Below are 12299 nucleotides of genomic sequence, written 5' to 3' on the forward strand. Positions count from 1 at the left end.
AAATAGATGGCTTGTTTTAGACTTAATAGTATCTCAGAATTGTGAACATGTCAATTCAACTTCATCTTTTTAAATACCTGTATATTAAATTACATCATGTGGATGTGTCATAATATATCTATCCCCTACTGATGGGCATTTAGGTTGTTTCCAATCTTTTGCTATTATAAATAATGTTTCAGACTTCCGTCCAAGATGGAGGTGTAGGTGGACACACTGTGCCTCCTCGCACAACCAAAAGAAGGACAGCAATGTAAAAACAAAAGACAATCATAACTGCCAGAAAATCGAACTGTATGGAAGTCCAACAACCAAGGAGTTAAAGAAAAAACATTCATCCAGACCAGTAGGAGGGGCAAAGAGGACTTGGGGCAAGGCGGTGGCTGGAGGAACGGGGTGGGCAAGGCTGTAGATGGCCGGCAACGTGGCAGCTGGCAGAACAAGCCAGGCAGCGGATTGTGGACCCAGCCAGGCAGTGGATTGCGGATTGAGCCCCACATTCTCGGGCAGATAAACTGGGAGCAACAACTGGGGAATGAGACAGACCTCGCAACCCAGGGTTCTAGTGCAGGGAAATAAAGCCTCAAACTTCGAAACTCCCAGCCTCACAGAAGAGTTCGTTGGAGAAACCCACAGGGTCCTGGAATGTACACAAACCCACCCACCTGGGAATCAGCACCAGAAGGGCCCAATTTGATTGTGGAAAGTGGAGGAAAGTGTCTGAAAACCGGCAGAGAGCAGAGCAAGCACCATTGTTCCCTCTCTAACCCCTCTCCCACATACAGCTGTCACAAGGCAGCTGTATGGTTGCCCCACTCTGGTGAACACCTAAGGCTCTGCCCCTTACTACATAACAGGTGTGCCAAGACAAAAAAAAAAACCCCGGCCCAAATGAAAGAACAGATCAAAGCTCCAGAAAAGATACAACTAAGTGACGAAGATACAGCCAACCTATCAGATGCACAGTTCAAAACACTGGTAATCAGGATGCTCACAGAATTGGTTGAATATGGTCGCAAATTAGATGAAAAAATGAAGGCTATGTTAAGCGAAATAAAGGAAAATGTACCAGGAACCAACAGTGAAGGGAAGGAAATTGGGATTCAAATCAATGGTGTGGCCCAGAAGGAAGACATAAATATTCAACTAGACCAAAATGAAGAAACAAGAATTCAAAAAATTGAGGAGAGGCTTAGGAACCTCCTGAACAACTTTAAACGTTCCAACATTCGAATCATAGGGGTACCAGAAGGAAAAGAGGAAGAACAAGAAATTGAAAACTTATTTGAAAAAATAATGAAGGAAAACTCCCCCAATCTGGCAAAGGAAATAGACTTCCAGGAAGTCCAGGAAGCTCAGAGAGTCCCAAAGAAGTTGGACCCAAGGAAGCACACACCAAGGCACATCATAATTACATTACCCAAAATTAAAGACAAGGAGAGAATCTTAGAAGCAGCAAGAGAAAAGGACACAGTTACCAACAAAGGAGTTCTCATAAGACTATCAGCTGATTTCTCAAGAGACCCTGCAGGCAAGAAGGGGCTGGAAAGAAGTATTCCAAATCAGGAAAGAAAAGCAAGGACTTATATCCAAGATTACTCTATGCAGCAAAGCTTTCATTTAGAATGGAAGGGCAGATAAAGTGCTTCTCAAGATAAGGTCAAGTTAAAAGAGTTCATCATCACCAAGCACTTATTATGTGAAATGTTAAAGGGACTTATCTAAGAAAAAGAAGATTAAAAAATAGGAACAGTAAAATGACAACAAACTCACAGTTATTAACAACCACACCTAAAACAAAAACAAAACAAACTGATCAAACAACTAGAACAGGAACAGAATCACAGAAATGGAGATCACATGGAAGGTTATCAGCCTGGGAGAGGGAGGGGGAGAGAAGGGGAAAAGGTACAGAGAATAAGTAGCATAAATGGTAGGTAGAAAATAGACGGGGGGTGGGTAAGAATAGTATAGGAAATGTAGAAGCCAAAGAACTTATATGTATGACCCATGGACATGAACTAAAGGGGGAGGGGGCAATGTGGGCGGGTAGGAGGGGATATGCAGGGCAGAGGGGAATAAAGGGGGAGAAATGGGACAACTATAATAGCATAATCAATAAAATATATTAAAAATAATAATGTTTCAAACACTGATAACTTCAGTTGTACTGGTAATATTCTAGTGCTGAGGATGGGTGGTGAATTCATGGGTGTTAATTTTATTATGTTTCATAGCTTAATGTATATAACATATTCCTTGTACATATCAAGATTAATTAATAAAAAATACCACATTAAAAATTCTTGCCCTGGCTGGGTGGCTCAGTTGGAGTGTCATTCGTGCACCAAAAGTCTGTGGGTTCAATTTCCAGTCAGGGCACATACCTAGGTTGTGGGTTTGATCCCCAGTTGGGGCACGAATGGAAGGCAACTGATTGATGTTTCTCTCACTCTCAAAAATCAATAAACATATCCTTGGGTGTGGATATAAATAAATAGATAAATAAATAAATAAATAAATCTTACGCACACACTATTGAGAATTTCCCTTATTCCCAGAGGTGAAATTGCTGGGTCTAGGATGATAAATATGTAAAATTGGATACTTATTGTCAGATTGCCTTCCAGAACGGTATACTAAATTTACAATCCCTCCAACAACATATGGCATTAACAAATCTCACTAATCTTTGCTAATATGACATTTGAAAATTCAACTTAATAATAAGTAAAGAGAATTTTTTTAAAAACTCTTTAAATTAGTCTTCCCAACAGTTCTGATCACGTCACTCTCTACTCAGAACCATCAATGACTGTTTCACTTAGTGGTTAAAGTAACAGCTGTGGAGTCGAACTTCAGGGTATGAAACCTAGTACTACCACTAAGGAGCTGTGCCTCAGTTCCTTATATTCAAATGTGGGCAATAACGATCCTATTTAATGGGGCTATTTTGAGCATTAAATAAGTTTAATACATGTCAAATATTTATAATAAGTTACTAAATCAGTAAATGGTAGTTATTATTTCTTTCTGTTACCATACCCAGACTCCCCCACCCCATGTATCTTATACCCTAAGCAGGCTCTCAGCTAACATACCTTGTGCTTTTTCTGTTTTCATGTCCTTACTCATTCTGTTTGTTCTTCTTGGGAGATCTCCTGCCATTCAATTGCCTCCTTCATGAAGCTTTCCTTGAACTGCTGGTTGTTACCCCTCTCCTCTGAAATCTAAACGCACTTTGCATAGTCAGATAAAATGTGTTTTTGCCCTTCACTTATACTTGTCTTATTCTTCCCACTAGACTAGATTCAAAGAGCATAAGATGATGTGAGGGGGGTGTGTGTGTGTGTACTCCACCCCACCCCACCCCCACCCCGCCCCGATGAGTTAATGGATCCAGACAGGAAAGGTGGCCTGCCAGTTCGAGGTCATGCTAAGAATTGATTTCACACAGTCTGAACCAGCCCAGTGCTGTTCTCATCATAACTACATTTTGAGTTTCCTAAAGGCAGGGATTAGGACTCACTTATTCTTTGAAAGGACACTTAAATTGGTTAGACTTAACAGACAAACCTTCCATTTCTTTAAAAGTTCAGATCTTCATCTAATATGCAAATGTTAGTAAATCCAAACAAATACTGTTGATATCTTGTCCAACCTAGGAAAAAACAGGTACCATTACCTAAAAGATTCCAGAGTGTTACCGTGGATTGAAGGAGGTTTCATAAAAAGTATGGCCCATCTCAATGCTCCAACTAAACCCCTCATGAGAACAGCAACAGTCATATGCACTGTTTCTATTTTAGCAGCATAGTCTTAGTTGTTTAGACTGATGGCATTTTCTTCAATTAGCTTTCTAACAATTAACTAATGAAAAGTAAAGACAATCACTGTAATTTATCTTCATGCTGAAAAATGATGGACATTTCTACTTAATAAAAATGTTGTTCAATAACTAAATAACTTTTGTAGTCTACAAAAATCCCTCACTAACCTAAATCTAACATTTAGAAGGAAAACTAAATAACCAGAGTTGGGGAAGAGGTCTAAGGCTATGTTAACATAGAACATCAAGGAACAGCATTAAAAACAAAAACTCAAATTATAGAAAAAATCCAGATAATATCATACTAAAAAAATGCAGTAATATTTTTAAATTTGCTTTCAGAGAGTGGCAAGCATTTTCAATAAATATGCAGGCATGGAAAGACTGCGCTTTTCCCAGCACGTACCACGATCTGGCTTCTTGCAGTAGCAGGTGATCACAATGCTACTACTTTTACTGTTAAATCAAAGTCCTCCACTGCCTTAGGGAATCACCTAGCCTATTTCACCTGTCTGTCAACTTATTTAAGGAAAGAAATGAACTTAGTTAAATCACAAATGTAGATATCTTAGCAGAGAACATTCATTCCAATTATAATGAATAATTACATTCCTAACTCCTGATGGAGGAGATTTGATAACAATTTTAAATTTCCTACATAGTACACAAAGGCCTGACAAGCGTCCTGATCCCAGGCACTGAAATCCATCTCCCAAACGGGAGTGGTACAATATTATTTGTGTGTGCAACTACACTTATTTCTCACTAGGTTTATGAATAACTTGCACGCGATGACATCTTTTCAATCATATTAACATATGTGACGACAAACATTAAACTTGGTTCCGTTACAGGGGTGTCTGACCTGCGGCTCATGGCTGCATGGGGTTCAGGATGGCTATGAATGCGGTCCAACACAAAATCGCGAATTTACTTAAAATATTGAGGGGTTTTTTGTGATTACGTGTCACGATGTATTTTATGTGTGGCCCAGAGACGCCAAAAGGTTAGACAAGCCTTAATAACTTTCAACTGGAGAAATCAGAGAATGGGGTTAAATCAGGTCACCTGAGTCGCTCTTTAAGATACAAGTTCTTCTTATAGTTATATAAGCAAGGCTCCCTTAATATTCTTTCCATTTTCCGTATTTATACACACTCTTACTATATTCAGATCCCTCCATCTCTCCCATGCCTTCCAACTGTGAACATAACAGTGGACTGTAAAGAGAATCGCAGGATTTCTCCAAGGTATATCCAGGATCCGGTCCTCTAGGATGCAAAGGACTGCAGCTCTTTCCCTGTGACTTTCTTTCAGAACCGCCTTTCACTTTCCTTCCTTCCTAAACACTGCAGACCCGTGTGTGTTGCGGGTACGCGTGGAGGTGAGACACAGTCGCCGCAAGGCCTGCTGCAAAGTGGCCCTTCCCAGCCAAACCTGCACCTCCAAGGCCGCAAGGCCTGGGGCTCTTCCTCCAGCCCCCGGCGCGGCCAACCCTCGCTTCCCCCAGGCAGGGCTCCGCTAGCGTCCCTGCAACCAGCCAAGCCGGGCCCGCACCGAGCCGGGCCAGCCCGCCCGGCCGCAGTAGCCCCTGGAGCCCCGCCAGCGGGGATGGGCGTGGGCCCCGGCGGCCACCGCCCCGCCAACTCCCGCTCGCAAGGAGAGAGTGCGCCCCACCCGCTACGCCGGCCCCAGACCTACCTGCAGGGATTGCGGGTCTCCTGGACAGCGGCCACGGGCCAGAGAGCGGACGCCGAGGCGGCCGGAAGCCCTCCCAGGGAGCCTAAGTATCCCGGGGGACACAGGGCGGGGAGAGACGCCGGGGGGCTTCCGCGGGCCAGCGCGGCCCGTCGCGAGGGTCGCGGGGACCTGGCTCTCCCCTCAGCACTAGGCCGTTGCCTCCGTCGCCGCCATTTTGGCTTCCACTCGGTGTCGCCGCCGCCGCACTCCGCCGCGGGTTTCCCGGATGTGGGCATTTCCCGGCGTCGCTTGCGCGGGGGCCGAGGACTGGGGGCTTTTGCCCGCCCGGCCGCCAGCGGAGAGCGCCGCCCGCGGCCTCCTGCCCGCCGCCCGTCCACGGCTCCTCGGTGTGTCGCCTGCGGCGCCCCCGCCTCGCGCTGCCCAGGTGACTCGCCCCGGTGCGTGCGACCGGGCTCTCTCCGCCCCAAGCCCACGACTGACTTGGATCTCACTTTTTTTTCCCCCTTCTCAGTTCTCTTTCTGTAGACGGGTATAGAATAGAGGTACGCATCTCAAGGAGGCTAATTCTTAGGAGGGAGCAAACAAACGAGTTGCTCTCTGAAACCTCGTTGTGGACGTCGGGATTTCTAGAGGCTTTGAAAAAAAATTTTTGCTTAGCTCTCTTTTTCCCGGTGAATCCGTGAATCAGCCATTTAATACATTCCTGAACCGAGAAAGATTAACAGTTTATATTTTTATCTGCCAACCAAATCGACAGAAGAAAAAGTTGCCGTTGCCGTAAATGGAATAATTGTGACTGTGAGGTTTTATTTTTTGTTAAATTAAATTGGAAATTTGGGATGGAATCATTGAGTGTGTGATGTTTGCAAGTACCGTCCACTCTTTGTATGTGGAGCGCCTGTGCCAGTTCTACCTCTTGAAAATCTATGCAGTTGATCTTTTGAAATATTCCCTTTCACCATTTTTCTACCAGAGTCTTCCTAAAAATATTTTTAAAGACTTCTTTTTCTGATGTTAAATTAGTTACCAGCTCCTGTATCCAGAAGTTCAAATGTGAAAAACCTGTGTTAAAAGTCTACGTTCTAAGAGTACTTGGTTGGAAATCTAGGTTCCATAAGCACAGAGTTTATACAAGGTAGAGGATTTGACCCAAGCCTTAGTTTTTCCTTTCTTCAACTGGGAGACCTAGTAACCTCTAGGGTCCCTTTCAGACGTAAAATTATATGAATCTCATATGTTCACTGGCCTGCTTGCCCTTTCCAGAAAGATTAATCTGGAAGAGCATACTACCCACAGAGTCTTGTCACATCTGTCACCAACACATGGAACTTCTTAAGTTTCTCTCAAAGCATAAAGGCAAGTAATTCCATTGGGAAAACTAGATAATTCAAGGAGCTGGGTGAATTGCTCTTTCTGAGACTACGAGGTTGAAGCCCAGTAGGGAGACAGAAGGGCTGGGAAAGGAGAGGAGTGACCCAGAGAGAATCCACAATAACAGATTAAAAGCAGCTGCGACTCCAGGTGGGGGTGGAGGTGACAGACCAGGGAGCACAAGGGTTGGATAGTCTGAGAATGGCCTTATCTGCCATTCATTTGAAGGTATTTGTATCGCTGTGATGGAAAACCATTGATCCAGCTTCAGTTTACTCCACTCTTCAATGCTTTACGGAAATGGGGATTTTTGGTGGCCAAATTTCATACGTGTGTGAATGTAGGAACATGGGCAGTATACAGGGAAGAAGTCTGGAGACCAGCTGTGATACTGAGAGCATTAGCCCTCCCAAGAATTCATACAGTCTTAGGGGAATGCTCTAGCCTAGGACCAGCCCACACTTGGGGAGTATGGTTGTGTTCAGCAATACCTCGTTGAAGGCAGAGAATCTATATAAATTATTCGGAATTCTGATCAGATTTGTCTCCTCCCCCATTTATTTATTCAAGCATTTATTGGTATCAATGTGGACTCATGGATATTTCAGATTGTTCCAACTTTGGCTACTGGGAGATTTTCCAGTTGGCTTCCCGTCCCTTTGACATACTCTCATTATTATGTGCTTTCATTTTTCTTTAGAATTTCCTTACTTTCTGGCACTACAAGATGCTTCAGGCTATCCTGTGTATTTCCCACCACTCCAAGGAGCCCTGGTTCCTTCTACTGGAGAATGGTATTAGCAACCAAATCTGGGGTTCACTGCTTGGATGACCTCTCTGGCAAAGGGAGTTTAAAATCTGTGCATTCCATACTATGCGCAGGGGTAGAAATTGTTCAGATTTGTTGCAGATATTATTTTATAGTCCAGGATTAATTACAGTTTAGTTTCATACATCCATGACCTGCACAAAGATTTTCAACAGTGAATGCATTTCTGATGGCTTTGTTAGGCTGGTCTGTCAGCTATTGTCCCCCAAAGTTGTTAAGACAGTTTGGAATTGAACATTAGTTTATGGGCTCTGACCAGGTGGCTCAGTTGGTTGGACATCTTTCTGCAAAGTTAGAGGTCACCAGATCACTTCCAGGACATGCCTGGGTTGTGGGTTTGGTCCCTGGTCAGGACATACATGAGAAGCAACTGATCAATGTTTCTTTCCCTCTCTTTCTCCCTTCCTTCCCCCTCTCTAAAAATAAATAAAATCTTTTAAAAAATTCTGTGTGATCAGCCCTGGCTGGTGTGGCTCAGTGGATTGAGTGCCAGTCTGCTAACCAAAGGGTCACCGGTTTCATTCCCAGTCAGGGCACATGCCTGAGTTGCGGGCCAGGTCCCCAGTAAGGGGCATGTGAGAGGCAACCACACATTGATGTGTGTCTCCCTCTCTTCCCATCTAAAAATAAAATGTTTTTAAAAAATAAAAAAAAAAATTTATCAGCTAGATTCTAGTCTTTCTCCCTTCTCACCACACCCATCCCTCCATTTCTTCCCTCTATGTACACCTCTGACATAGTGAAATGTTTTGGGGAACTGTTTTGATGCTAAGATGACTGCAGTCCAGGACGTAGCTGGTGGTGGTTCTACACTGCCACTTAACATTAGCCATGGTTCAGAATGATGTCAATAAATAGTTTAAATAATGGCATGTCACAGTTTGGATCTCCATAGGTTTCTCATCTGGGGGGGGGGGGGGTGCGGGAAAAAGCAGCACTGCTATTGCTTCAGACTGTCCAGTACATTTGAGGTAGGCAGCGCATTGATACCGTACGCTTAAATGACAGAAACTATACAGGAGTGAACTTAGTACACTTCTTGGACAAGATTCTAGTATGGGTTATTAAAAGGATTTTTACACAATACTATGAAACAGGAATGTTACAAAGGACAAGGAATTTTTCAATTATGCCAAACTTTTGATAGGATAGCTATAGCACAGACATTTTTTTCTCAATAGTCTTCTAAACAAGAGAAATAGGGCAGAATGTCAACAAATTAGGTTGGTGTATAAATATTTCAGTGACTAGCCAAATACCAATGATTCGTGTGTCACTGATAATTGACTCTAGGAGTGGCCTACGCACTTCAGTCCATTTAACCTATTTTCTAACCAATGGGATAAGAAAGCATACTGGGCAATTCTGAAAATAATTTGCTTTTCTGAAGGGATTGTTCACTTTCCTATACTGAAATAGATTTGTCTTCTTAGAACAAGAAGGATGGACCTATAGGAAAGACCAAAAACATTTGCATTAACTCAGTACAGGAAGTACTGCTTAGGAGTATCACGTGTGAAAACTTAAGGGTTTCAGTTCAACTATTCAACAGCCTAATTGAACAAATGTCAGAATTATTAAAATAAACTAAGACAGCATTACAATAGAGTACTGCACCCAAAATCAGAATGAGATTTCTCATATTCTTGTGAGGCAGATGCAACCTGCCTCATTTTGGAAGTCGCATTTTAAAGATGGCCTTTGGAAAATGGGAGTGTTTTTTTTAAAGGGAAAACAAGATTGTGACTTCAGTTCAGTTTGCTCTGAGTCAGTGCTTACTATGGATCAGATATTGTGTTAAATATTGTCAGTGCAAGACTAAGCTCTGGGCTCCGCTCCTAAGCTTGTGACCCAGTAGAGGGAGCCAGGCTGTTTAAGACACCGCTCTAAGCACAGTGTCCGCGCTGCACAATGGGCTTCTGAAACAGTACAACTTAACCCAGATTGTAAGAGGCCAGGGGAGGCTCTCTTGAGAAAGTGACACCTAAAGGCAGTCCAGAAGGACAAGCAGGATTTAGCCAAGTAGGGCAAGAAAGCTAGGAAGGGAACTTTGCCCATAAGAAACCATTGAAAGGATAGATAAAGACGTTTTACACCAAAAAAGGCTACAATATGTGGTTTTGAATACACAGAGTAATGTTGTGGGGGGGGTCTCCCGAGGAAAGATGACAGATGGAAGCCCATTACAATTCAGGATATGAAAACTCATTTAGTCAGTGAAACTTCTCCGTAAAGTACCCCAACATAATGCAAATTCAGAAAATGGATTAGTGATGGGCTCTGTCCCATAGCAGGTTCACATGATCATTTTAACCCACAAAACATTATCCTACCTTTTTTCACAGGACCCTTTTGAGTCCCACTCACACACTGAAACTCTGCCATCATGCCGGATCAACCAGAGCTGCCCAGATGAGGGAGGCAGCACAGAATATTTTCAAATACATGGATGAGGACTTGGGAATGAATGCTGTGGAAGGCACGATTAGGCTGGAGATGCCCTCCCGGGTGCCTTCCACCTCCGGGACCCTACAGCCCTCAAAAAAATTATTTGATAGTTCCATGAATAAAGGCAGTGACAATGAGCAAATTCATATATTAGTTTTATTTATACAACATAAAGCCATGTTTCATATTAAATGTATGGCATGTAACATTCAAAGGTACTGTCTTTTACACATGATTATAAATACCCTTAAATCAAAGCAAAGCTTCAAACTTCAAACTGTTTCTAGTTCAAGCTAATATTCTAAGTCTAGACCTCTGGTTACTTCCTTCTACCATTATTTACTATAATGATCAAAGGGAAATTATATACATTTCGCTGGAAACTGAGATGGGTGCTAACATGTATGAAACCTTCAAACTTTTCAGCAGCAGAAAGCAGAGGCACACACTTGCTAGTCACTGTACATGGAAAATGTGCCACCAGGGACCTAGGGCCTTTGACTTAGAGCAGGGATGTTAGCCTGCTAACCGTAACGTGAGGGTGCTTGCACTGGGTGGAGAGAGACTCTGTAGCTGAGGCTGCAGCAAGACAGTCATACAAAGCGAAATATAAGGCCAAAGGAAAATTCATAGCTGTGTTTCTATTATTGAACCCATGTGCTTACTGGCAAGGAATGTGCATCTACGTATATCTCATAAAAAACATATGAAAGACTTGTCATTATAAGTACCTAATATTTTCTTTTGACTATTACTTATTTTATATTTGTTTTTCTGTAATGAATTACTTTTATAATAAGAGAATGTCTTAAAAATCAGTCCCCTGCGGATAGGACCCAAAGCTGTCCCCTGGCTGTGAACACCCAAACATGATACAATACAAGGGTCCCGGCAGTTCATGAGCAAGGAACCCCAGGTGCCAAGCGATGTGGGCTGAGCTGACAGCACAGCCCCTCTGCAGGCCACAGGGGTTTGGCATGCACAAAGGAGGCCCCAGAGCTTTAAAGTGAAAACACTAAAAAGCAAACATGGGCATGGAGAAAGAAAATGTGGTGTATTGATACAATGGAACATTACTCAGCCATAAATACAGGAATGGTATTCTAAGTTGAGATGCAACGTGGATGAACCTTGGAAACTTTATGCTAAAATAAACCAGACACAAAAGGCCATATCTTACATGATTTCATTTATAGATAATGTCCAGAACAGGCAAATCCACACAAACAGAAAGTAGGTTTGTGATTGCTAGGGGGTTGGAGAAGGTCAAAATGGGGACTGCCTGCCAGATGGGGGGGAGGGTTATTTTGAGGGATGAAGAGAATGTTCTGGACATAGATAGTGGTGATAGATGCATAACTTTGTGAATATTTTAAACCATGAATACATACTTTAAAAGAGTGAACTTAATGTATGTGTTTTGTAGCTCAGTAAAAAATAAAATTATCATGAACTTTTTTGTATGTAGGTTATATTTCAATAGAGTTAAAATTTTTTAAATGCTAAAAAAAAGATATTCCCACCAATGTAAACATAAAAAAATTCCTATCAGCAACACTTTCTTTCCTTATGATTCTTTGGAATTCAAAGTTACTAATTATCTTTAATAAAAAAATTTTGAGCCAAATATATACAAAAAAACCAGATGTATATACCGTATTTTTCGGACTATATGACGCACCAGACCAAAAGATGCACCTAGGTTTTACAGGAGGAAAATAGGAAAAAAATTTTGAAGCAAAAAATGTGGTCCTACTCCTGCCTCCTGTGACCCTGCTCCACCACCACCGGCCCCCCCAGCCTGGCTAGCCAGGTAAGCTATATTCGGACTATAAGACACACCCCTTCCTCCCAAATTGGGGGGTGCATCTTATAGTCCGAATAATAACTACATATTCCATTTTTAAATGTCAACAAAAAAAGAAAAAACCCAAGATAAGGCAGCATAAAAAAATTGAAATATTAGGAGAGAAAAGCAAAACTTTACTGTAATTACTATTATTGGAATTACAAGTAAATGAAAACACACTTCAATTATATAACACTCATTAAGATCTTAATAATCCAATAATGCATTTAATCTACCAAACTCTGAAAAGACAGTGTCATTATATTGTCTTA

General features: G+C 42.2%; 2 protein-coding genes across 5 annotated transcripts in view; one reads left to right on the forward strand and one right to left on the reverse strand.

Moving 5' to 3' along the window:
* The window catches only part of LATS1 (large tumor suppressor kinase 1), a 39994-nt gene extending 34330 nt beyond the window's left edge, over positions 1–5664 (reverse strand). Inside the window, exons 1-3 of one of the 3 annotated variants that reach the window (XM_053913820.1) lie at positions 5531–5662; positions 3577–3661; positions 3102–3230 (exon numbers count right to left, since the gene is read on the reverse strand). The gene's annotated coding sequence lies outside the window, so the exon portion shown is untranslated. Of the gene's footprint in view, positions 1–3101; positions 3231–3576; positions 3662–5530 lie in introns of all 3 variants that reach the window. The other 2 variants (XM_053913821.1, XM_024551958.3) reach the window with 2 other exon arrangements.
* LOC128779521 (uncharacterized) lies at positions 4990–10635 on the forward strand. 2 transcript variants are annotated; one of them, XM_053913823.1, is made up of 2 exons: positions 4990–5967; positions 10076–10635. In XM_053913823.1, exons 1-2 carry the CDS (start codon positions 5441–5443, stop codon positions 10473–10475), a joined length of 927 nt encoding a protein of 308 aa, XP_053769798.1. In that variant the 5' UTR covers positions 4990–5440; the 3' UTR covers positions 10476–10635. The 2 variants fall into 2 exon arrangements, with proteins under 2 accessions (XP_053769798.1, XP_053769799.1); XM_053913824.1 differs by having other exon boundaries at positions 4994–5954.
* Positions 10636–12299: the final 1664 nt, after the last annotated feature.

Source organism: Desmodus rotundus, chromosome 11 (assembly GCF_022682495.2).
Source record: "Desmodus rotundus isolate HL8 chromosome 11, HLdesRot8A.1, whole genome shotgun sequence".
NCBI lineage: Eukaryota > Metazoa > Chordata > Mammalia > Chiroptera > Phyllostomidae > Desmodus > Desmodus rotundus.